This window comes from Ranitomeya variabilis, chromosome 2 (assembly GCF_051348905.1).
Source record: "Ranitomeya variabilis isolate aRanVar5 chromosome 2, aRanVar5.hap1, whole genome shotgun sequence".
Classification (NCBI taxonomy): domain Eukaryota; kingdom Metazoa; phylum Chordata; class Amphibia; order Anura; family Dendrobatidae; genus Ranitomeya; species Ranitomeya variabilis.
In genome coordinates, this window is record NC_135233.1 from 443,240,665 (window position 1) to 443,268,569 (window position 27,905).

The 27,905-nt window shown below is 41.1% G+C and overlaps 2 protein-coding genes across 2 annotated transcripts in view; one reads left to right on the top strand and one right to left on the bottom strand.

Annotated features, from left to right (window-relative positions):
* Positions 1–1,338: 1,338 nt before the first annotated feature.
* TPH1 (tryptophan hydroxylase 1) lies at positions 1,339–17,314 on the bottom strand. Its single transcript, XM_077287134.1, has 11 exons — positions 17,138–17,314; positions 12,332–12,469; positions 11,832–12,015; positions 11,214–11,314; positions 10,858–10,925; positions 7,426–7,622; positions 7,083–7,218; positions 5,520–5,646; positions 4,466–4,561; positions 3,886–4,019; positions 1,339–3,170 (listed from the first exon to the last, which is right to left on the bottom strand). Exons 1-11 carry the CDS (start codon positions 17,225–17,227, stop codon positions 2,996–2,998), a joined length of 1,446 nt encoding a protein of 481 aa, XP_077143249.1. The 5' UTR covers positions 17,228–17,314; the 3' UTR covers positions 1,339–2,995.
* LOC143806518 (uncharacterized) overlaps positions 5,524–27,905 on the top strand; it is a 95,377-nt gene continuing 72,995 nt past the window's right edge. The window contains exon 1 of the mRNA XM_077287139.1: positions 5,524–5,636. Within this exon, the coding sequence (XP_077143254.1) occupies positions 5,634–5,636 (3 nt within the window). The 5' untranslated portion in view covers positions 5,524–5,633. The remainder of the gene's footprint in view (positions 5,637–27,905) is intronic.

Consider the following 27,905-nt stretch of genomic DNA (forward strand, 5'->3'; position numbering starts at 1 on the left):
AGATCACATGAAAAAAAATGCAAAATTAATTTAATACAGACGCAGTGATAATCTGACACCGGAATCTTACAAAGAGAAGACTGACCCTCCAGACATAACGGTGCTAGTAGCAGGTCAGTATTGTACCTTTACTTCCTGTAAGGGTAAATTCACACTTTGCATATATGGTGTACATTTTTAGCAGCTTAATATTAGGATTCTAGAACAGATTTGTTGTAATTTTGCCTCTGATTTTGCGCTTAGTCAGGCTTAACATGTTACTTATTTAGTGCAGATTTTCCAGCACCTGCAAAATAAATTTTATCCTAACCTTATCCACATTCTGCGTTTTTTGGCGTACAAGCTATTTGTGTTGTACCTCTAAAAATGAATGGGGTCATTCACATGTCTGATTTATGATCTGAGTATCAAAATCAGCAACGTAAGTTTATGGGTCGGTGAAAAAAAAAAATCAGATCGCTCTCCTGTCCGAGACTGTTACATACAAGAAGGTGTTGTTTTTTTTGTTTTTTTTTCATGGACAAGAAACTGATGACACCGGGACCAAACTTTGTTGAAATTCACTGATGAAACTTTGTCCGTTTTTCTCGTACGCGAAAAAAAAACTGACGTGTGAATGAGACCTCACAAGTGGAAAAGTCCCCACCAAATATGCAGCATGTGAACTCGGCCCTACCATTGCCAAATATGAAGTCTGCACATAGATTTGACATGATGCCGATTTAAAAATCCGCACAACGGATCAAGTTCCACTCAGAAATTTTCAGCGACATGTAGATGAGATCTGTTGGCATCCCATTCATTTAACTGGTACTGTGTAAAGTCCATCATAAACCCTATGTGTGAACATGCCCTAGAGTTCTCAGCCTTCTCAGTGATTTTTTTTTTTCTGTATTTTTTTTATTTCTGTTTTTTCGGTCATTAGATAACTTGGAAAATTGTGCAAAACTGTCATCTTTCAGATACTGTTAATGGTAGATGTAAAAAGGACAAAAAAAGGAATAGAAACACCACACTTACTGGATTATTTAAATACATTTTATTGTTGTAAATAGCCCTAAAGAAACACAATATGACAAAAACATACAAAGTAAGAAAATGGGCCGTGACAATAACAATCAATGTGTAGGCACCGTGTGAATAATCAGATTTAGGATTTTGAGTCTGGATTAAAAAAAAAAAAAAAACATAATACATCTGGAAAATTAAAAAGACCAAAGTGTGTATGTATATGTATGTGAGTGTATATATATATATATATATATATATATATATATATATATATATATATATATATATATATATATATATATATTCAAGATTTTTTTTTTTATTATTGTGACTTTCCAACATTTCTGGACAAAAGCCCCAATTTCCCTCCTAAGACTAGCCATAAATGCCCCCTCCATTTATCGGCCCTATACATGAGCTTTTTCTGGCAAATGGAATTAGTTTTTCAATGTGAATGTTTTACTAAATAGCATAAAATAACCATGATGGATCCAATACAGGAGTCTAATAAGACATGTGAGTCATTACATGAACGTGACTGATAGGCGGCTTACTGTGGTGAGTTGGATGCGGCCGGGATCTTTGTCATTAATCCATTCAGCTGATTATCAGGATCAGGTCATGAGATCCGAGTCCTCCATTGTACTACAGCAACAATGTATAAGAAGTAGAACAATGGCCGCGCTGCCCTATATCTGGTACCATAGACCTAGGAATCCCAGCAATCTGTGCTTTGGGATTCCAGCCCTCCAGCAGAAAACCTCATATTTCTGAGCGCCCTACATAGACACTTGTATTTCTGTAATCGGATACATCGGGGAGACACATCGTCAGGTCTAATATGTGACTGCAGGTTATCGCACTCACTTTTATCTCTTTTATCATTGCGTGGTGCTTTATTGTGCTGCTCTTGCCTGATTGACAGTGCGTTGTGCTTTCTCCACACAGCACTCCATGTGGTCAGGCTTGGTACTGCAAGTGGTTCAAATCTGGGTAAAAAACTGATAGTCTAACTTTCATATTTATCAGTGGAAGTTTATGCATCATGGTTCCATTTATGAACAGATTGTATATTTGGAATGATCAGTTTAGTCAGCAGATTTCTCAAGGATGAAAGGTGCCCATGCCAGTCTATGTAAGGGAGTATTTATAATTTCCGGGTGGAAGGTGCGTTATATGTGATGACAAGTTTAAAGGTCCTCGTCCATTTCAGAAATACTGTCAGTAGATGTATTCTTCATATAAGGATGTAGACTTTGTAGTATACTTTAATTTCTATAGTTGTCTCAATTTTGTGTCCCGGCAGCCCCACATCCAGGATTTTTCTGGATACAGGAGTGTTTCCTGCGTCATCACCTCATCAGTGCTTGTAAGAGAGGAGGTCTGGCTGACTGTCTAATTTCAATAGCTAAGCCAGCCCCCTTCACTGCTTTTGTATCTTAGTGATGAAAAAGGGGGCTGGCTTAGCCATTGAAATGGGGCAGTCAGCAAACCCCCATTCTCTTGTGTGGAGCTCAAGGCTGAAAATGAAATTTCTGATTCTGGAACAACACTGATTTCTTAAGGTTTTTTGGAAAATAGAAGTACATTGGTAAACTCTCTATATATTTATAAAGGAAATGTATATATAGGTAACTTTCTTGCAGTGGACAACCCCTTTAAGGGAAAAACCCCAGCGTGAAGACACTTTTTTGCATCCTATATATGTACACACAGCAGAAGATCCACACCTACGTAGGAGGAGATACTTTCTGGATTTAGTAAAGTCATTTAAATCACGGCAACCATAAAAATCTATAGTATGAGAGCGGGTCACATACATACAGATGATTGTACTACATCTCATTCATTTACAAAAATATATCTCTGGACACTTCAAGTGCTAGGACAGAAATGGTACACAGACAATATCCGGAAACAAGCAGATTATTCATGAAATCACAGATTGTGCAGACGGTCGCACCTTGACCCCCCGATCATCCGATCAAACCCCGAGCTGCTTATTCATCTTATTCAGAGCGTCGCTGACAATATCTAGTTCATGGCGCAGTTCGCTCACCAGAATGGTGATACTCTGGGTGTCTTTAAGGACCTCCACGCTTTGGGTGTATGGATTGTACTTCAGTCCAAAGGGTCGCTTGATGGTCTTTGCAAACTCCCTGTTGGTAAAAATACATTCTTATTACCATTGCTGTTGAAAATGTAGTGGCATTTAAAGGGAACCTCGCACCAGGTTTTTACTATCCCATCTTAGAGCTGCATGATGTAGGGGAAGGGACCCTGATTCCAGTGATGTGCTACTTACTGAGCTGCTTGCTGTAGTTCTGATAAAATCACTGTTTTCTCTGCTGCAGATCTTGCAGTGCTCTGACTGCTGAGCTCTGTATATCCCCGCCCACACCACTGATTGGCTGCTTTCTGTCTCTGCACAGTGTACACAAAAAGCTGCAAGTACTTGTGGTGGGGTTACACACAGTGTACGAATATGGATGACTACATGGAGAAGGATCTGATGATAAAACTGTGATTTTTATCAAAACTAGAGCAATGAGCCCAGTATGTGGCATATTGCTGGAATCAGGGTCTCTGTCCCTACATTATGCTGCTCTCAGATTAGATGACAGATTCCCTTCAAGTTCTTATTCCACCTTGGAACCCAATTCCACCCAGAAATGGCAAAAGTTTGAGAAGCCGCCCGCTTCTCCTGTGTGACATTTGTGTAACTCTGCCCCTTTTTGACTGTGGATTTTTTCCCAAAAAAATCTGGATAGTCCCAACTAATCTGGGACTTCTGACAACATGCAGACCGGGCTGGCATAAACTTTGTTGTCAGGGATATATAAGTCACATATTTTGGGTTGTTTTTCACTTTACCTCATTTTTTCTTTGGCTTCTTCAAAACTTTCGGAGTAGAAGTAGACGTCCTGGAAGGTGGTGATGATGCACTCTTGAGTGCAGGTCACCATGGGGTCAAAAGGCTTTACTTTGGCATTCCCTGAGAGTGAGTGCTAGAAAGGAAAGATGAGAACAAAGTGAATTTAAACATTTATGTTTCTGACTTAACACAAAAAACGCTTGTTGCTACATTCTGTAACAGTAAGAAAATGTCTTATTTACATGTTTCTATTTATTAAAGATAAATAAAGGCATTTACTATTTCTACCACTAGGGGGAGCTTTAGCTCATTGTTCTACTGGTGCCAAAGCTTTGTGCTCCTAGTCACCTAGTGTCTTATGAACTCGCCTTCTCTTAGCGCTCCATGTGGTCAGACAATGGTATTGCAAGTACAAACTTATTACATTGTTGTCCGTTATATAGTTACTACATTATTTCAGAATTGTATAGATAGAAAATATCAGACAATATTTTGTACTATTCTCCAATATCCCCGGCTGCATTTATAGAATACTGTAATCCCATTTCCTTCTATTATAATCACTGCGTGGAATCTTACCTTGAGTTCACTAATGGAGGAGAGCAGTCCAGCCCCGTACACTTTTAATTTCCCCTCTTGTTTGCACAATCCAAATTCTACTGTGAAAAAGTAGCACTGAAAAAATATTTAAATAAAAGGGTGAAACAAATTACATTCCTCCCTCCAATATTATATTATACTCTCGTTTTATCCTTTATTGTCTCATATTGCAACTATAATGCTACGATATATTATATGTTTCCCAGAAGATCAGACCGTTTTCTCCCATGGCTGACTGTAAAGTAACTGGCTGCAGCAGAAGCTGTCCCCCACTGTCTGTCTCTGGAGGAGGAGACCACAAATGCTGAGATCCACCGCAGAGTGATCAGTCAGCCAATAATGGAAGAGATCAGGGGGACGTTAAAGGGAACCTGTCACGTTGTACGCGGAGTCTGATCGGTAGACGGTATGGTACAGAGATGGAGAAGTCAAGCCGAAGGTATAGGTTTGTTGGAGGAGATTCCGTATAACTTGTATTCATTTTTATTCCTGGTGTTACATCTGTATGTATATGGGTCCAGTAGGCGTTCTACTAGTGATTGACAGCTATCTCTGCCTGCACAGTCACCCGTAGAAGACTGTCAATCACTGAGTAGCACCGCCCACTGGACTCAACCATACAAACACCAGGGATTTTAATCAATGACGTACAAGTTTTATAGAGCTTTTCCCGCAAAAATGTTTATCAATCTGTTACGTTCCTCCTGCCCTATTACTTCCTGCCTACAGATCAGGTACCATTTTCAATATGACAGATTCTGTTTAATCCATGTTTTATGCAATAATTTTACAAGACTGTTTATCAGGAGCATGCAAAAAAAATCCCGCATGTTCAGTGGAGGCGACATTGTACCCCGGTTACTGTTCTCATTCATTTCTAAGTGGGCTGCACTGTTATAATATCAATCCATCATTTTGGGAAAAAATGAAAAATAATGTCCTTCTTTTTTTTTACTAGTTTTATAATACTTCTGATTATTATAATTGTGCTGATAATTATCTCCCTATTATTGTACTTCAGATGTATACGTACAGTCGCCAGCTTCAGCACCGCTTCATCCGATGCCCCTAAAGATGCCAAGCCAATTTCCTGGGAAAACTGCGCAAAACTCGGCTCAGCCAGAAGAGGAACGTGCCCAAGGATCTCATGGCAAGTGTCACTAAAAACATGAAGGGAAAATAATGTTAACGTGATGTAGATACACTGTATATAACTGTGGTGTTAAAATGCTGGAAGTAGCAAATACTGAAATCTCAGGACGTGGGGAATCTGCTTTTTTCACAGATGGCACACATACCCATCATCACAACCTATGGCGCTATGCCCATGTCCATTTTTTTTCCGGCGGCATGAATAACAAAGGCCAATACTAGTGATGAACGAAAGTGCTCGCTACATGATCGAGTATCACAAGTGCTCACTACTCGAGTTTGGATCGGGTGCGCTCCGAGTATCACAGGTGCTCGAGCTACATTTTTTCCCTGTACGCGTTTTATACAGATGTGTTAAGGAGGCCTTAGAGAGAAACTAGGTCTTCATTAGGGAAAAGTTAAGTTGGACATGAAGCTTTCATAGTATTCATGTTATTTGTTATTCTATTGTAATAGACTAGAAAAAAAAAATAATATTTTTTTTTTCTCCCCCAAAATTATTGCTACTCTTGACTATTGGCTGTTGTTGCATCCAAAGATATGGACATCTTCAGGAGGATTTTTTTAGCCTTTTCTTTTGCTCTGTTTTGCTACGATTAGCCTTGAGTTGCTAAAGGCTGCAAACTGAGTTAACTAAGAATCTGTCAGTGAGCTCATTGTGACAGAGTTTGTAACTCTTTTTCTGAGCTGATTTATAAACACCTGAAAGTTCAGCTCAACTTTTGATGTGGTTTGTGGTCATACATCAACTGAGAGAAACTCATTAAAAGCAAAATGTAAAAAAAAAAAAACAAACTACTGACAGTAGGAGCTCGCTGATGGAATCTCAGGGAACTCTTTCTTCGGCCAGCAATGAGAAAAGAAACATACAGCCTCAAAAGTCAAATGTTGCAAGATTTTAATGAAAAATGCTCAACAAATTGCCCCTGAAGGTGTCTACATGCCTTCACTTGAATGAATGTGAGCTGCAATATCAGACATGGCTGCCACCGTTCCTTATTTGATTTTGATCCCAAAGTAATGCATTCAATGTGCATACATTTTGAGAAGACAAAGAGCTTTGGAGATGCAACTTTCTGATACACTTTGTCATTTTCTGGAGTGATATCCTCAAAATCCCATTCCCCCCCCCCCCATACTTTTTCCATTGCGTATTTCGATGCATGCTGTATATTTTTTATACTGATTTTTGTTGCTTATTTCCCTCTTGGTGAAATTGGCAGCAAATTCTAGGATAAAATCCAAATGTAGATTTCCTACAGATCTGACACCTTTAATTAAAAAAATAATAATTAAAATAAAAATGTAGGTCCATCAGCTGTGTGTAGGTCAGACAAGTTTTCATCCCGGTTTCACTTTTACAGTCAGCAATCAGAGATCTTGCAACAATTTACAGAAATGGTTAACTACCCCAGTATTAGAAACTTGCATTTACTGTACTTACGGTTCAGGGGTGTACAGGGGGTCTGAACTGTGCCTCACATATTGGGTGCAATGGAAAACCCGAAATGCTAAACCAGCCAAGAAGTCTCTAGGAGATAAATATCCGGCGACAGGTCGGATTGTGAATCCTGTGCGTTCTGCAAAAAAAATATCGAATTGTGAATATCTGTGCAAAGTCCAAAACTGAGCTCTATCTGTCGTTCCCCCTGCTGTACACTAGGAGGGAGCATAACCCTAAATATCACATACTCCTGCCGGTCCGGCCATCAGCGGGTGTCAAAACTTCCTCTATATGTTCCCATATGGACCCTCCTAATACACTGACGTCCTAATCGTTCTTTTACCTTTAAGAAATCTTGAAACGTCTTCTAGTTGGGGAATATTATCTTCCCGGTATCCGCAGTGTTTGGTCAATAGTGGAAGGTTCTTGAGATATTCTCGGCAGGCGTGGGATGGGTATAATTTATTCAACTCTCGAAAAACTGTGCCCCAAGTCTTCACCTCCTCTTCAGTAAATTCAATACGAGGTATTGGGTCCCCGCTGTGAAAGATTGGTTACTATAGTTACCATAGAATGTATTGTAATACTAAGATTATTAGTGATTTATATCATAAATGAATAAGAATACTAATATCCGGTAATGGTCTATAGGCCATACTAGAGAGAGACACTTTATCCCTGTGTCGTCTGTACGGACAATGTAATGGAGTCTGCTTGCTTCAGCTGAAATTAATGGCCTTAAGCAAAAAAATTCACAGGACGCTGGTCCAGTGGTCGGCCTACCAGAGCCATGTGAACCTTCTCCTAGCGGCCGGTATCTCTGATTTGCAGCCCCAGTGCAATGCGATGTGTGCATTATGCCGCCATAATGACGTAGTGCCTGACCTATGTATCAGAAGAAGCACTGGGGATGCCGGCAGGTAGTAGGTGGTTCCTAAGGTTCTGAACCGGTGGCCATGGACTACTGACATGGCTGCTGGACGAGGGTCCTGAGAATCTTTTTGCTAAGTCTAAGATTAACTTTTTGAACTTATTGAACTTTTATCCCCTTTACATTGAAGCCACAGTGCACATGCTCAACCTCTGCTCCATTCATACCCTATGGGATTGCTAAGCTCTGTGCTCAGCTTTTTTCACAACCTCCTGGATAATGAAAGAAGCGGCCATCAGGCGTGCCCCATTCTAAGGCCGGGGACACACTTAACGTATAAAAAAACGGTCCGTTTTTCACGGCCGAGAATCGCACAAATGTTTCAAAAACAGTGATCCGTGTGCAGTGCGAGGATGCGATTTCCTCGCATCAAATGATCCGTGTGACATCCGTATGGCATCCGTATGCCGAGATTTTCTCGCAGGCTTGCAAAACCGACATCTAATGGATTTATGTGCTCAAATGTTCGGGAAAACATATATACAGTATATATATATATATATCATTGAGACACATATATATATATTCTGTATTTATATTTCATTCAGCGCGATATCTGTGAAAAGCCGGTAATTCAATTGCCGGCTTTTCATTTCTCCTGCACAAACCCGACAGGATATGAGACATGGTTTACATACAGTAAACCATCTCATATCCCCTTTTTTTTGTATATTCCACACTACTAATGTTAGTAGTGTGTATGTGCAAAATTTCAGCACTGTAGCTGCTAAAATAAAGGGTTAAATGGCGGAAAAAATTGGCGTGGGCTCCCGCGCAATTTTCTCCGCCAGAATGGTAAAGCCAGTGACTGAGGGCAGATATTAATAGCCAGGAGAGGGTCCATGGTTATTGGCCCCCCTGTGGCTAAAAACATCTGCCCCCAGCCACCCCAGAAAAGGCACATCTGGAAGATGCGCCTATTCTGGCACTTGGCCACTCTCTTCCCACTCCCTGTAGCGGTGGGATATGGGGTAATGAAGGGTTAATGCCACCTTGCTATTGTAAGGTGACATTAAGCCAGATTAATAATGGAGAGGCGTCAATTATGTCACCTATCCATTATTAATCCAATTGTTTGAAAGGGTTAAAAAACACACACACACATGATTAAAAAGTATTTTAATGAAATAAACACAGCGGTTGTTTTAATAATTTATTGCTCTCTCATTCCATTTTCAGACCCTCGCTTGGCAAAACAATAAACACACAAGATACATACCCTCTCTGATGAACTGTCACGTCCCACGAAGTAATCCATCTGAAGGGGTTAACTAATATTACAGGCACCAGCTGCGATAAACCACTCGCTCGTGCCTGTAATCCCCGGGTGCTGAAAGGAAAGCAGTGATCTATACTTACATTCAGTCGCGGTGATGCGCCCCTGCTGGATGTTCTCATGAACTGCAGCCTGGGAACTTTTTCCCACGCTCCAGGTCATATGAGGACATCCACCAGGGGGCGCATCACCGCGACTGAAGGAAATGTAGGTCAATGACCTGGATTACTTCGTGGGACGTGACAGTTCATCAGAGAGGGTATGTATATTGTGTGTTTATTGTTTTGCCAAGCGAGGGTCTGAAAATGGAATGAGAGAGCAATAAATTATTACAACAACCGCTGTGTTTATTTCATTAAAATACTTTTTAATCATGTGTGTGTGTGTTTTTTAACCCTTTCAAACAATTGGATTAATAATGGATAGGTGACATAATTGACGCCTCTCCATTATTAATCTGGCTTAATGTCACCTTACAATAGCAAGGTGGCATTAACCCTTCATTACCCCATATCCCACCGCTACAGGGAGTGGGAAGAGAGTGGCCAAGTGCCAGAATAGGCGCATCTTCCAGATGTGCCTTTTCTGGGGTGGCTGGGGGCAGATGTTTTTAGCCACAGGGGGGCCAATAACCATGGACCCTCTCCTGGCTATTAATATCTGCCCTCAGTCACTGGCTTTACCATTCTGGCGGAGAAAATTGCGCGGGAGCCCACACCAATTTTTTCCGCCATTTAACCCTTTATTTTAGCAGCTACAGTGCTGAAATTTTGCACATACACACTACTAACATTAGTAGTGTGGAATATGCAAAAAAAATGGGGATATGAGATGGTTTACTGTATGTAAACCATGTCTCATATCCTGTCGGGTTTGTGAAGGAGAAATGCAAAGCCGGCAATTGAATTACCGGCTTTTCTATAGAACACCGCTGCGTATTTCTCGCAATGCACACGCATGGTCCGTGTGTAATCCGTATTTTTCTCGCACCCATAGACTTTCATTGGCGAGTCTCGGCCGAGATACGCTGACAATCGCAGCCTGCTGCGAGTTCCCTCGGATCCGAAATACGGTGGAGAAAATATCGGATGATGGGAGCTGCACCATAGATTAACATTGGGCCGAGTGCTATGCGATTTTTTATCGCATAGCACTCGTCCGTATTACGGTCTAGTGTGACCCCGGCTTTACAGTGATAAACATTTCTGGTCTGCAAATCAGTACTCAGACCACCATTGCTCAGTAAGTTATTACTGATAACTTTTCTTCACTTGATAACCCCTTCAGCTATCCCACCTTTTAATGACTCTGAGAAGACTCTGCTTATTCTGTCAATGTCTGTACAGCAAAGCTGTCAGGAGAAATGCAAAAAACAGGAGATGTGAGTCTATAGTGTGCGCTCTAGTGGTCAATGTGGAAGCTAGATTTTTTTTTTTTTAATTGTTTAATTTTATAATAAACCCGTAAAGCAATATTAATTTATTTTTATGAGGAGATAAATATTAATTTGTTTGAATAAAGTGGACATCCCCGTTACTATACATGCATTCACAAGACTGTACACCTACTATCTGTAGTTCATGGCCACATCTGCAAAGTACTTTCTTCTCTTGCGATACACATTGTCCTTGAAACCCTAAGGGGAAAAAATGTAAACGATCAATGGTAGAAATCATAAAATACAGTATGTCTAACCCCAAAACTGACGAGCACCCCAGCAATGACCCTTGGGTGAGAAGTTCTGGTCTGTACTCGGACCGGGAAAACATGGATATGTTATACAGGGGTAAGAAGCAATGGATACAAGCTCTAAAAATATTTATTATACATTATATTGTTAAAACTCTACTGCACTCCATTAATCTGCTGACTTCAGGGTTGGTGGTCCTCTAGGAGTACACACTGGAGCGGAGCTTTTACTTACAGGGTGGTCTGCATCCAGGTCAGATCCGTACATCAGCACTCTGTTCGCGCATTTATCCAGGTCAGAGATTTTGGTAGGAAACCAAGGAACACTTTCCATATCTATAAAAAAGTACATTTTTGCTATAATATTTTCATTTTTAAATATACAGCATTTTTATATATATTTTTATTACATTAATCTTTTTTTTTTTTTTGTTAAATGAAAGTATTCCGTTTCTTCCAGGAAAGCTATGGTGATGCAATCCTCCCATTTTGATTCCCTCCTGCCACGACTGCAGAATTTAAAGGGCATCACCAGTAAATCAAGATCTCAAATGTTGGGGCTAGACAGGAAGGGGGAGAGGCTGAGGCATGACATTGATGCTCCTTCCCTTCACGTCTAGCCCTAACATATGATATCAGGATTAACTGGTAATGCCCTTTAAATTCTGCAGGACTTTTACTAGGTACACCGTTTTTTCTGGAGTGTTTCTTTAAAAAAAAGAAATGAAGGGATCATGGTGTATGGAGTGCATACGCATTTGGGAAAGTTGTAAATTAAAGAGATATATGCTTATATCCTATCAATCATCTGCAGAAGAGTGAAGATTCCCATGTCTGACATCTTAGCTCTTACCGTCCTCCTCAACGCTGAAGTTTTCCGGGGGATTCATGGAGATCAGATTGACATGTGGCCGGAGAAGCTGGAAGATCTCATTCAGCTGCTCTCTGCTACTGTCACAGTCCAGGAAAATCTCAAACTCCGAATTTCTTCTTTTTGATTTTCGGGATTCAATGTGAATGAGATTAACATGCTTTTCCTAAGGAGAACAGACATACAATACAGATTTCATGATACAGGTGAGCATTTACCAGTCATTGTTTTTATTTTCTTATATGAACTGTGTATAATAAATATATACAGCAATGGGGGATCCTTTCTCTAAATACTTCTATACTTCTGGAGTGGAAATTGGAGCCTTTAAAACTTTCCAGCTGCCAATGAAAATTCCCTTTTCATCAATCTTCCGGTTTCTATAATCGTATTATTTTCTGCAGTTTGTCAAGATTTGTAAATAATAACAGAACATAAATATAAAACCATAAAGGAAACGTCAGAAACCAGTCACAATCTACCTGAAAAAGTCTGAGCGCTTTCACGAGTCCTCCAACTTCATTTTTCAGGGAAAATATCACAGATGCTCGGCTCCTTTCAGCCACACTCTCATTATTTTCTTTGTTGTCTTCGTTCTTCATATAATTTGATTTATTGAACTAGAAGATACATCATGGATATATTTGTGCATACTTATAAACCAGTTTGTGGCAGCACACAATGTACTAAGATAAATGCAAACATTGAATATGTGACATTTGGATGGATTACTGCTATATAGAATATAATTATCAAATAAAGGAATTTAGTGCACAATGTGGCCAATTCATGTGAGCCCACCAGCCATGACAGGGCGACACCTCTCCAATAGTACCCCAACAATTTCTATCAGAGACCACCAGCCACGACAAGGTGACACTTCCCCAATAGGACCCCAACCATTTCTATCACAGCACACCAGCCACGACAAGGTGACACCTCTCCAATAGGACCCCAACTGTTTATATCAGAGCCATCCAGCCAGGACATGGCAACACCTCTCCAATAGGACCCCAACCATTTCCATCAGAGCCCACCAGCCATGACAATGCAACACCTCTCCAATAGGACCCTAATCATTGCTATCAGAGCCCACCAGCCACGACAAGGTGACGCTTCCCCAATAGGACCCCAACCATTTCTATCAGAGCCCACCAGACATGACAAGGTGACATTTCTCCAATAGGACCTCAACCATTTCAATCAGAGCCCACCAGCCATGACAAGCTGACACCTCTCCAATAGGACCCCAACCATTTCCATAAGAGCTCACCAGCCATGTTAAGCTGACACCTCTCCAAAATTACCCCAACCATTTCTATCAGATCCCACCAGCCATGACAATGCAACACCTCTCCAATAGGACCCTAATCATTGCTATCAGAGCCCACCAGCCACGACAAGGTGACGCTTCCCCAATAGGACCCCAACCATTTCTATCAGAGCCCACCAGACATGACAAGGTGATGCTTCTCCAATAGGACCCCAACCATTTCTATCAGAGCCCACCAGCCATGACAAGGTGACATTTCTCCAATAGGACCTCAACCATTTCAATCAGAGCCCACCAGCCATGACAAGCTGACACCTCTCCAATAGGACCCCAACCATTTCCATAAGAGCTCACCAGCCATGTTAAGCTGACACCTCTCCAAAATTACCCCAACCATTTCTATCAGATCCCACCAGCCATGACAAGGTGACACCTCAACAATAGGACCCCAACCATTTCTATCAGACACATCTCAGGCCAAAAGCCTACAAACTTAAACACCTCTCCAATAGGACCCTAATCATTGCTATCAGAGCCCACCAGCCACGACAAGGTGACGCTTCCCCAATAGGACCCCAACCATTTCTATCAGAGCCCACCAGACACGACAAGGTGATGCTTCTCCAATAGGACCCCAACCATTTCTATCAGAGCCCACCAGCCATGACAAGGTGACATTTCTCCAATAGGACCTCAACCATTTCAATCAGAGCCCACCAGCCATGACAAGCTGACACCTCTCCAATAGGACCCCAACCATTTCCATAAGAGCTCACCAGCCATGTTAAGCTGACACCTCTCCAAAATTACCCCAACCATTTCTATCAGATCCCACCAGCCATGACAAGGTGACACCTCAACAATAGGACCCCAACCATTTCTATCAGACACATCTCAGGCCAAAAGCCTACAAACTTAAAGGGCAGGTTGTATCCAACGTACATGCATATATATCTGTACCTCAATCTGTTTCCATGTAGCAGACTCTACATATATACTGTAATGCTAAATCTGTTCGGACAGTCCCCTGAGGTCACGTGTTGACTGCTACATACAAATATAAAGTGTATTATGCATTTATATGAGATGGTAAGAAGTAAGCTGCAGCACCTCTATCTGCCATGTTCCTGATAGTCTTACCTCTGTGCTCCCCATTTCTGTTACTACGTAAGATGCCGGCACTTGGACCCAGATACACCCTTAGCAGCTCTGAAGAGTAGTGTTAGGGTATGTGCACACGCTGCGGATTTTGCTGCGGATCCGCAGCAGTTTTCCCAAAGTTTACAGTACCATGTAAACCTATCGGAAAAAAAACCCGCTGTGCACATGCTGCGGAAAAATCCGCGTGGAAACGCAGCGGATTATTTTCCGCAGCATGTCAATTCTTTCTGCGGATTCCGCAGCGGTTTTACACCTGCACCAATAGGAAAGTGCAGTTGAAAAACCGCAGAGGAATCCGCAGAAGAAACCACGAGAAAATCCGCAGTGAAAACCGCAGTGGTTTTGCACTGCGGATTTTACAAATCCGCTGCGGAAAAATACGCAGCAGAATCCGCAGCGTGTGCGCATACCCTTAGAAAATGTATTGGCCCATTAAGAACAGGTTTGTGCACTGAGTCGTGTTTGTTTTTAGTGAGCACAATAAGGTTCATTTTCCCAATGCGGTCATTGTAAAATTAATGTAAAGTCATGTAAATGTTGCAAATTTGCAAGAATCCTTGCGATATCCGCAGTCTGTCTTCAAAGTGTGAATACTCCCTGAGAACCTCAATGGATATTATAGAAAATAATCTTATATATCATAGGATTAGTGCGGCCTCCGGCCTCCCTCTTTATATCTGCACCACTGTCTGTTTCTCTTTTCATTTTAGAATCCAGGGTGGTCACTTTGCACACCTGTGACTAGACCTGTGTCCTTCTTAAGAAGCCTGCAGATGAGATTTCACTTAATCCCTAGCTTTCTAAACCATCCACATTCAGGTAATGAAAAGGTTCAGACACTGCTTTATCCAGTGTTGTCAGCTTCTCTTTCAGTCATGGGCTCCATTTACCACTAAGCACTGGAGGTCCAGCGCCTAGGGCGGCAATTTCTTGGGGGTGGCAACTTGCTATTAAGAAAATCAGCAAATATCTTTGTTTTGCAACTATCCACAAGCCTTGGTATTAAGACTTCTTTTGTATAGGTGCATGTGGTGAGAGGAGTTGTAATGGGAAGTGCTGCAGTTGGGACAGGAGGGAGCTGGTCCTGATTGATGGAGACAATCAGCAGGACAGAGTCAGCGGCTTCCTCGGTGAGGCTGCTATGGGTGCAGGCAGAGGCTATGCTCATTAGTCCCAATCCTCTCACCGATTCTCCCCTAGGACAATTATAGATAGTATTGCATTCAGTTTTCTACAGGTAATGTCAGAACAGGTAGTTGTTGGGCAGCATGGTGGCTCAGTGGTTAGCACTGTATAGTGGCTCAGTGGTTAGCACTGTATGGTGGCTCAGTGGTTAGCACTGTATGGTGGCTCAGTGGTTAGCACTGCAGCCTTGCAGCACTGGGGTCCTGGGTTCAAATCCCACAAAGGACAATATCTGCAAGGAGTTTGTATGTTCTCTCCGTGTTTGCGTGGGTTTCCTCCGGGTTCTCCGGTTTCCTCCCACATTCCAAAGACATACTGATAGGGAATTTACATTGTGAGCCCCATTGGGGACAGTGATGATAATGTGTGTAAAGCGCTGTGGAATAAGATGGCGCTATATAAGCAAAGAATAATAATAATAATAATAATAATGCCATACTGATTAATACTTAATCAGGGCACCACATGAGACCCCCCCCCAGAGCACGAACAGATCATTAACTCAAAACTGAAAATAAAGATTATACAACAACCACAAGACGGATTTCATCACCAGGTATCATTGTAATCCGTATAATGGCGCCGACCTGACACTGTCTGTAGTCACTGAGCACAAACCTGCTGACGGGGTCCCTTTAAACACATTTGCAGGAGCTACACATCTGTTAGTTTGCTGCAATGTATCAGTCGAGAGCCCAGGCTGTTTAGCTCCTAGATGGTTGCATAGACTAGATACAATATTGTATCCAATAAAAGAGCAGGATCGGCAGCACAAACTATATTAGAAATGTAATAACTATGTACTAAAAAGTTACAAAATGCTCAAGCGTCTTTAAGAAAGCCAAATAATATCCTATATACTGCAGAGTTACATTCAGAATATATATATATATATATATATATATATATATATATATATATATATTGCAATATTTGTGTAATCAATCTTTTCATGTATAAATAAATCTGTGCCTGTTTATGAAATGATTGATTAAACAAATGTTGTGATCTTTGCACAGCGTCTCGTTCTCGCTGTGTCTACATTTGCAATGTAATTAGTTTCCTCTGATAACGACTCGCAGTTTGTTCTGTCGCTGCTGATAATTTTTTGTATGTTATTTAATGAGTTTCTGAGAAATAGCACAAAAAAAATCTATGAAGACAATAAAATATAAAGTGAATACAGGAGTCTAGCAACCGGATTATCCAGTGTCATGACCGATCTGCTGGAAAAGAATCCACTGTGCCAAGTGATTGGTCCTGAACGTAAATGTTACAACTTTGTGTAAATGTATCAGAGCAGAATTTGCCATTTTAATCTTTAGGATGTCTTGTTAATAGTTTCCGATAACTCTACAAAATAAAATGGGTTTAGCTGCAGTCCTATGCCAAGCACCAGATTATGAGACTTGTGATATAAGTGTTGTGACAGAAGACAAACCGAGCTCTGCTACATCTGACAAGCAAATTATCAATGTTTTTTTTTTTTCATTTTTACAGTCAAAATTAGTGTTTTCATGTAATTTAAAAAAAAAACATTGCTAATAAAAGAGCGATAATTACTGTAAATTGAGTTAAATATTTTATTGTATAATGAGAATAAATTACTTAGAATTTAAAAAAAATGGAAAAAAAATGTCAAGATATTTAGCCACTATTTTATTCTTACCTCATTATTTATGTGGTTATCATCAAAACTTATGTTCATGGAGTCAAAGGACTTTACTCTGCGGGGTCTGTCGGCTCGGCGGTTGTACATGGCTCTGTGGATGCAGCAGAGGGCTCGGTGCTCGGTGGTGTGTAGTGCACGGTCTGGGTGACACTAGATCTTCTCATCACCCTGAGCCCGGCACAAGTATTTATACTGAGGAGGGGGGGCGACTGTCATAATCCCTGCCAGAAGCAAATGGAAAATAAAATGGGAGAGATCAACGTCAAAGGTGACATTAGCAGCAGCTCATTAGTATTCAATAATGAAGGCAAATAAGATGACGTGTCCCGGCTCCCAAAAATAAGGAGGAACGCTCGTGATCGGAAATAAATGATATCATGAAGGACATGGGAAATTTCATATGTAAAGCTGGTGTCACAAGTTGCCAACGATAAATGTGGACAAGTTTTAGTTCTATTTTCACACAATTAAAGTATTTTGTTGAAAGAGAAGCAAGAGAAACATAAATGTGAAAGCGCCAACAATGGGAATAACTGATCGGTTGGGGTGCCGGGTGTCTAAGGATAAGCCATCAATATTGGGGCTTGTGCAGACGGCCATAATATAGGTCTGAGTGCAATCCGACAAAACATTGGGCCACACTAGAACCAATGTTATGATATAGGAGAGTGCCCATGCTTGTAAAATTGCTGCATGGCCAAGTTTGATCCAATATTCTCATCGCATTCAGACAGTGAGTCCATGGAAACCATTGGACAGCACTCAAGTGACATCTGAGTGCAGTCCAATTTCCACAAACTGGCACAATGGAGAATATGTTGAAGGTTTTTTTCTCTCCATCTTCTCATCCAAGAGAATCAGGTTGCACTCTTATGTAGTTAGTATAATTGAACCGATTTTGTCACATGACAAAAAATATGTCCGTCTGCACCTAGTCTTAACATACTGATCAACCCCTTTAAAGCAGCACTAATATAAGGCAATGTGGGTGCAAGACAATTTACCAGTTGTCCTGATAATTATATTGTGACTAAACACAAGTCCAATTTTTTTTCTTCTAGAGATGGAGTCCTGCTTTTTTTTTTCCTTGAAATAGATACAGTTGTGGCCAAAAGTATTGACACCCCTGCAATTCTGTCAGAAAATACTCAGTTTCTTCCTGAAAATGATTGCAAACGCAAATTCTTTGGTATTATTATCTTCATTTAATTTGTCTTAAATGAAAAAACAAAAAGAATTGTCCTAAAGCCAAATTGGATATAATTCCACACCAAACATAAGAAAGGGGGTGGACAAAAGTATTGGCACTGTTCGAAAAATCATGTGATGCTTCTCTAATTAGTGTAATTAACAGCACCTGTAACTTACCTGTGGCACCTAACAGGTGTTGGCAATAACTAAATCACACTTGCAGCCAGTTGACATGGATTAAAGTTGACTCAACCTCTGTCCTGTGTCCTTGTGTGTACCACATTGAGCATGGAGAAAAGAAAGAAGACCAAAGAACTGTCTGAGGACTTGAGAAACCAAATTGTGAGGAAGCATGAGCAATATCAAGGCTACAAGTCCATCTCCAAAGACCTGAATGTTCCTGTGTCTACCGTGCGCAGTGGCATCAAGAAGTTTAAAGCCCATGGCACTGTGGCTAACCTCCCTAGATGTGGACGGAAAAGAAAAATTGACAAGAGATTTCAATGCAAGATTGTGCGGATGTTGGATAAAGAACCTCGAGTAACATCCAAACAAGTTCAAGCTGCCCTGCAGTCCGAGGGTACAACAGTGTCAACCCTTACTATCCGTCGGTGTCTGAATGAAAAGTGACTGTATGTTAGGAAACCCAGGAAGACCCCACTTCTTACCCCGAGACATAAAAAAGCCAGGATGGAGTTTGCCAAAACTTACCTGAAAAAGCCTAAAACGTTTTGGAAGAATGTTCTCTGGTCAGATGAGAGAAAAGTAGAGCTTTTTGGGCAAAGGCATCAACATAGAGTTTACAGGAGAAAAAAAGAGGTATTCAAAAAAAAGAACACAGTACCTACAGTCAAACATGGCGGAGGTTCCCTGATGTTTTGGGGTGGCTTTGCTGCCTCTGGCACTGGACTGCTTGACCGTGTGCATGGCATTATGAAGTCTGAAGACTACGAACAAATTTTGCAGCATAATGTAGGGCCCAGTGTGAGAAAGCTGAGTCTCCCTCAGAGGTCATGGGTCTTCCAGCAGGACAATGACCCAAAACACACTTCAAAAAGCACTAGAAAATGGTTTGAGAGAAAGCACTGGAGACTTCTAAGGTGGCCAGCAATGAGTCCAGACCTGAATCCCATAGAACACCGGTGGAAAGATCTAAAAATGGCAGTTTGGAGAAGGCACCCTTCAAATATCAGGGACCTGGAGCAGTTTGCCAAAGAAGAATGGTCTAAAATTCCAGCAGAGCATTGTAAGAAACTCATTGATGGTTACTGGAAGCGGTTGGTCGCAGTTATTTTGGCTAAAGGTTGTGCAACCAAGTATTAGGCTGAGGGTGCCAATACTTTTGTCTGGCCCATTTTTGGAGTTTTGTGTGAAATGATCAATGTTTTGCTTCATTCTCTTTTGTGTTTTTTCATTTAAGACAAATTAAATGAAGATAATACCAAAGAATTTGTGATTGCAATCATTTTCAGGAAGAAACTGAGTATTATCTGACAGAATTGCAGGGGTGTGAATACTTTTGGCCACAACTGTAGATGGATATAAGGGTCCCTTTCCACTTGCGAGGAAAACGGACGCGTGCAATCCGATAAAAAATCGGATTGCACTCGGACCAATGTTAGTTAATAGGTGTCTTTTGATTTGCGATTTTTTTCTCAGCCGAAATCGGACTGAGAAAAATCTGGATCGGCTGAGAAAAAAATCGCAGCATGCTGCGTATTGCTGCGATTCTCGGACGAGACTCGCCAATGCAAGTCAATGGGTGCGAGAAAAAAATCGCACAGCACTCGCACCATGCGAGTTCTGTCCGATTTTTACGCACCGGTGTCCTTTGAAAAGCCGGTAATTCAGCGCGGTGTACAGTAAAATCACACTGACAGGTTAGAATAGACTAGATATATACACATAGAATGTGTCTATATACATATATATATGTCAGTGAGACACCTATATATGTATATTTATATTTAATGCAGCGCTAGATAGCATTAAAGCCGCTAATTCAATTGCCGGCTTCTCATTTCTCCTGCACAAACCCGACAGGATATGAGACATGGTTTACATACAGTAAACCATCTCATATCCCCTTTTTTTTGCATATTCCACATTACTAATGTTAGTAGTGTGTATGTGCAAAATTTCAGCGCTGTAGCTGCTGAAATAAAGGGTTAAATGGCGGAAAAAATTGGCGTGGGCTCCCGCGCAATTTTCTCCGCCAGAGCGGTAAAGCCAGTGACTGAGGGCAGATATTAATAGCCAGGAGAGGGTCCATGGTTATTGGCCCCCCCGTGGCTAAAAACATCTGCCCCCAGCCACCCCAGAAAAGGCACATCTGGAAGATGCGCCTATTCTGGCACTTGGCCACTCTCTTCCCACTCCCTGTAGCGGTGGGATATGGGGTAATGAAGGGTTAATGCCACCTTGCTATTGTAAGGTGACATTAAGCCAGATTAATAATGGAGAGGCGTCAATTATGACACCTATCCATTATTAATCCAATTGTAGGAAAGGGTTAAAAAACACACACACATGATTTAAAAGTAGTTTAATGAAATAAACACAGCGGTTGTTGTAATAATTTATTGTTCTCTCAATCCATCAGGAAACCCTCGCTTGGCAAAATAATAACCGCACAAGATACATACCTTCTGATGTCCGATCATGTCCCACGAGGTAATCCATCTGAAGGGGTTAACTAATATTACAGGCAGAGCTGCGATAAACCACTCACTGGTGCCTGTAATCCCCCGGGTGCTGAAAGGAAAGCAGGATCTGTACTTACATTGAGTCGCGGTGAGGCGCCCTCTGGTGGATGTTCTCATAAACTGCAGCCTGGGAACTTTTTCCCACGCTCCAGGTCATATGAGGACATCCACCAGGGGGCGCATCACCGCGACTGAAGGAAATGTAGGTCAATGACCTACATTTCATTCATTCGCCGGGGAATTACAGGCACGGAGCACACAGCTGCATTAGCAGGGCTCCTGCCTGTAATATTAGTTAACCCCTTCAGATGGATTACATCGTGGGACGTGATCTGACATCTGAGGGTATGTATCTTGTGCGTTTATTATGTTGCCAAGCGAGGGTGTTCCTGATGGATTGAGAGAGCAATAAATTATTACAACAACCGCTGTCTTTATTTCATTAAACTACTTTGTAATCATGTGTGTGTGTGTTTTTTAACCCTTTCCTACAATTGGATTAATAATGGATAGGTGTCATAATTAACGCCTCTCCATTATTAATCTGGCTTAATGTCACCTTACAATAGCAAGGTGGCATTAACCCTTCATTACCCCATATCCCACCGCTACAGGGAGTGGGAAGAGAGTGGCCAAGTGCCAGAATAGGCGCATCTTCCAGATGTGCCTTTTCTGGGGTGGCTGGGGGCAGATGTTTTTAGCCATGGGGGGGCCAATAACCATGGACCCTCTCCTGGCTATTAATATCTGCCCTCAGTCACTGGCTTTACCGCTCTGGCGGAGAAAATTGCGCGGGAGCCCACGCCAATTTTTTCCGCGAGTTAACCCTTAAATTTAATAGCTACAGCACCCAAATTTTGCACGTACACACTACTAACATTAGTAGTGTGGAATATGCAAAAAAAAGGGGATATGAGATGGTTTACTGTATGTAAACCATGTCTCATATCATGTCGGGTTTGTGAAGGAGAAATTAAAAGCCGGCAATTGAATTAGCGGCTTTTATGCTATCTAGCGCTGCATTAAATATAAATATACATATATAGGTGTCTCACTGACATATATATATGTATATATACCTATTCTATGTGTATATATCTACTCTATTCTAACCTGTCAGTGTGATTTTACTGTACACCGCGCTGAATTGCCGGCTTTTCAAAGGACACCGGTGCGTACAAATCGGACAGTAATACGGATGTCATACGGATGATGCGATTATAAAAAACGGATGATGCGATTAAAAATCGCATTGTACTCGCATGACACTCGCATGAAAATCGCATACGTTCCATCCGTTTTTTCGGTCCAGATTACGGACCGTTTTTTATCTCGCAAGTGGAAAGGGACCCTTAAAGAGATATACGGATATGACATAAATATAAGAGCTTAGATAAATGTCAGACAGCTGGGATGGATGGATGGGGGGACGGACGAACATACTCCAGAAATATAAAAAATATACTGTATATTCTATATAATTTTATTTTCTTTCTTTTTTTTTTTAAGAAACCTGCCAGCACATTTTCATTATATAGAAGAAAGGCTATGGGCGAAATAGTCCCAAATAGATATGATCCTCCAGAAATATATAATAATTTTATTATACTTAAGGTGTGATATTTTACTATATTCTTGTACATAGGAGATGATATTACAACAGAACCACTAATGACAAGGTGCATTTCTCAATAAGGAACAACTCCTGGAACATAACAGGAAAAAAACATCTTCTTGAGATGAAGGGAATAATAGTATTTGCTGAGACCTGATATTATTATTTATTATAGCGCCATTTATTCCCTGGCGCTTTACATGTGAGATTCAGGTGTGATTATTTTATTTCAGACTGAGCCATCTCCTCCCTTTCTGCTTTTGTCCTATCGATCTAATGACACCATATTGTAGAGACTCTGACTAGTCCTTAATACGGTGTTTCCACTCCTCGGCCTTTGTACATTTCCACTATGGAGCGATCAGGAGTGTGTCCGCTCAGCACCTTGTCATTCAGCTATTTCATGGATGTGTATTTGTGGAGTTTTCTGTGTGGACCTGAATGGCAGCAGCTGCTCAGATGACAGATGCTGAGTATGGAGGGAGCTGTCCAGCCAGGGAGGTGCTGAAACTTCTCCAACCACCCACAGGACCCATGTGGGGAACACATATATAGAAGCTTGAAAATTCTTCCAAAAATGTCCTGTATCCAAAGGATAAACACTGAATACCTTTCACCTAACAGGCTGATCAGAATTTTTTAAAGGCCCCTTTGCACATGCAAACTGGGGGCGGCTGAATGTTGTTCTCCCTGTGTTTGTGAGGGTTTCCCCTGGGTTCTCCGGTTTCCTCCCACACTCCAAAGACATCCTGGAAAACAATGTAGATTTTGAGCCCCGATGGTGACGATAAAGTGCTGGGCATTATGTTAGCGCTATACAAAAAGTATAAAAGTGCAGCCACCACTAGAGGGAGCTGAGGAGCTTACTGCATACCGGGATGTTCTTCGGCTCTACGTATGCAGGTTTGGAGCTCTGTATCAGGAAACTAGAAGCCCTTTAAACCCAGGTCACTTATTTCCTGCTGTTTTTAGTGTTCTTATCCGGGAGACATTCTTGTAAAGAGCGAGCATTACGTGTCTAATGATTGCATATTGTGTCGTGTCAATGTACTGCCCTCTGTGACTATATCTGGTCAAACAGACGTCAGCGCTCGTTGTCCCAACACGGAAATGTATCTGTGCAGGTAGAGAAGGTGTTTACACACTGAGACGAATGATGAGGTGATGGCAGTGTATACACTGAGCTCATTTATAAAGGATGTTTTTGATAGTGAAGTTTATATGATAGCGGAACAATCAGGATAGGTGGTAATAGTGACGATAGTAATGGCGACACAAATAGGAGGCTCACCTAGGAGCGGTGTATATGTTGTGTATTTATGTTCATCAGCCCTATAATGACAGAAAAGGACATCACTGAAAAATGTAAATTCACGGTAATCAGTTTATTTCAATTCCTCTTCATTTTGAAGACATTAGTTTACTGTCGGTGAACGAAAAACTTGTTACTTTATGAGGCCACAAATCCGTATATCCTTTGTCCTAATTTCATTTAATAAGTTGATACAACTGTATGTAGTCCTTCTGCTCTTCTCCTCAGTATCAATAGTATGAAATATACATGATGGAATACATTTTCCTAGGTTAAGAATGGTAATAGATCAATAAAAATAGGACGTAATATGGATGATCAGTATAGGTTCTGGTTTTTATCGCACAATGGGGCTTATTCATCAAAACTTTTAAACCAGTAAAAAGTTTTGAAAAGTTGCATAATTTGGGGGTAACTGTGAGGTTATGCTAAAATGATGTGACTTATGGCAATTCTCATGCAATTTTCGCCCATTTTTTGCTGCATTCTCAAAAGACAGACACTTTGAACCCACAGACACTGTGAAATATTCAGTAACATTGGTCTGTGTGGTATCTGATATTAACATTGATAGCATTTGTACACACAGTGGCGTGTAAAACTTTGGGCACCCCTGGTCAAAATTACTGTTATTGTGAATAGTTAAGCAAGTTGAAGATGAAATGATCTCTAAAAGGACTAAAGTTAAAGATGACACATTTCCTTTGTATTTTAGGCAAAAAAAGGTTTTTCATTTTTATACATTTTAAAAATTACAAAAAAAAATACAAAAGTTTGGGCACCCAGCATGGTTAGTTCCTAGTAGCACCCCCTTTTGCAAGTATCACAGCTTGTAAACGCTTTTTGGTGCCAGACAAGAGTCTTTCCATTCTTGTTTGAGGGATTTTCATCCATTCTTCCTTGGACAATTCTTACAGTTCTGTGAGATTCCTGGGTCGTCTTCCATCCTCTGCTATTTTGAGGTCTAGCCACAGATTTTCAATGATGTTCAGATAAGGGGACTGTGAGGGCCATTGTAAAACCTTCATCTTGCGCCTTTTGAGGTCATCTGTTGTGGATTGTGGATTATTTAGGATCATTATCCATTTGTAGAAGCCATCCTCTTCCTCTTTTCAACTTCAGCTTCTTTACAGCTAGTGTTTTGTTTGCATCAAGAATTTGTTGAAAAGTAATTTAATCCATTCTTCCACCTACCTGTGAAATGTTCCCCGTGCTACACAACTCGAAAGCATGATTGATGCACCCCCATGCTTAATTGTTGAAGAGATGTTCTTTTCCTGAAATTCTGTGTCCTTTTTTTCTCCACACATAGCTTTGATCACTGTGGTCAAAGAGTTCTATTTTAACCTCATCGATTCACAGGACTTGTTTCCAAAATGCATCAGACTTGTTTAGATGTTCTTTTGCATATTTCTGATGCTGAATTTTATGGTGAGGACGCAGGAGAGGTTTTCTTCTGCTGACTTTCTTCCATGAAAGCCTTATTTGTGCAGGTGTCTCTGAACAGTAGAACAATGTACAACTCTAGAGTCTGCTAAATCTTTCTGAAGGTCTTTTGCTGTCAAGTGGGGTTTCCATTTTGCCTCACTAGCAATCCTACCAACAGCACTCACTGAAATTTTGCTTGGTCTTCAAGACCTTATCTTGAACTCCACTGTTCCTGGTAACTGCCGTTTCTTGATTACATTTCAAACCGAGGAAAGAGAAACTTGAAAATGCTTTACTACCTTCTGATTGCCTTCTCCAGCTTTGTGGCCTCCACTATTTTAAGAGTGCTAGGCAGCTGCTTAGAAGAACCTATGGCTGATGTTTTTTGGCACAAGGTTAGAGGAGGCTGGGTTTTTATAAAGCTGGGAAATTTACATCACCTGGTCTTCCCCAACGATGATACTGAACAAGCCATAACCCTAACAGGCTAATTAAGGGCTGAAACCTTGGTCAAAGTTATCTAAGCACACAAATCTCCAAGGGTGCCCACACTTTTCTATCGGCCCATTTTCTTTTCTTAAATGTTTTAAATGTAAAGATGACATATATATTTTGCCCATCTTTAACTTTAGGCTTTTTATAGATTATTTAATCTTCAACTTACTTAACTATTCACAATAACAGTAATTTTGACCAGGAGTGCCCAAACTTTTTCATGCCACTGTAAAATGTGCTTGTCTGAACGAGCCCTTTAATTAGCCACTTTGCATTCTTCCTTCACATTTGCCATTCCCACCCTCCATTCTGCCACAAGTCTACAGTTCTTCATTGTAGGGAGAAGGGACCTTAAATAAGATTAATTAGAGGCAGTAAGGATAATGAGAAAGGCTCGTCTTATCCTCTGAAGGTGGTGAGTGGACTGAGGTGCAGCAAGCGCTCTTAAAGAGACTTTATTCTGTAATGTGAGAACTTTCCAGCCGCTTGTAGTGAGTTTACAGTAAAATATGTGGGAGATGAAATCCTTCTACAGACGGGATTAGTTGAGTCTAATCCCAGATCTGCTGAGTACTTATTCGCACCCTGTCTCTCCTCGCTCTCATGCTGGGATTCTCATGTATCCCTTAATCTTCTTTTGGACACAAGGGCAGTAGTGCAAAGAGCCGGTCACTGGCGTTCACCTGCGGTGATGATAGATCTGGGGGTAAGGCTGTAGACTGTCATTCTTGAAGACCCAAATCCCAAGAAATAGAATTAGTCTCATATTGAGCATGGGTTATCCAAAAATATTGTTCAGAAGGAGGCAATAGATTTTTATGGGGAGCAGATATATGTTGGAGAGTTGAGCAAATATGTTTGGAATTAGTCGCCGAATCTCAATTTGCCATATCGGTACCCTATTCGTGCCGAATTTATGTTTGACGATCGATTCTGAACATATTCGATCATTTCTAATCCCATTGACTCCAATGATGTTTGCCTGTGTTTGGCGAATATTGCAAATACAATATCCACCACCGATCATAATCGGAACCGAATTTTGAAAAATTCGCTCAACTCTACTTCTTACATGGCGCATACCATATACCTTCTACCATGGTGGCTCAATGGCGCTGCCAAGGATGTAACTATAGTGGGTGCAGAGATTGCAGTCAAATGGGGCCCAGAAGATGTCTGTGACCAGTACTAATAAGAATCTGTGATATATTTGGGGGTCCTGTGGGAGAGTGTGCATTGGGGCTGTGAACTGCAAGTAAAACCAATGGGCACATCCTTCCATACCTTAGTACTGGTCAATCATCATCATGTCCTCCAATATTTGGACCACCTGAACTTATCTACGTACTTGTGCTGAACTGATCATACTGTACTTTCTGATAGTCAGTAGGAGGACATTCAGGATTGGTGGTGTCCGCTCTGCTACATCTGACATACTAAGAATAGGAAAGCAGTGCGTTCTCCATCATCATTATCATAGATTAATTCCAGTTTTGCTCCATAGGAAATGTTAGACTAAAGGAGGTCAGATTGCTGAGACCCCCACTGGTTACTAAAATGGGGGTCTTTGCTCTGCACCACCACGGCACAACTTCAGAAACGTGCAGTGGTCAAACATGCACACCGCCTCTATATCAGACTCTAAAAGGAGTGATGAAAATACCCCTTTAAGTAAATCAATATATCTTATGTTTTATTATCCTATCCCTTTAATTTTACATAATGAAACATTACATGGAACCTATTACCGCTGTTGTGTTAGGTTCTTTGGAGCAATAATCAGGACTGTGCGGCTGCAGAGCAAAATACGCTGCCCCGCCGTGGAGACTGCAAAACATCCATCAAAGAGCGAGCGGGAGAGCGGCGATGTGGTTTCCTAATTAACTGTGATACTCAGCAGTTATTTATTCAGGTCTCGTCACAAAAGATCATCAAAGACAGCAATGCTCATTACTCTTTAATAAGTCACTAAAGACACTCGCCCACGTAAATAAAGAGGTACGTGCGCTCCCTGCCTCG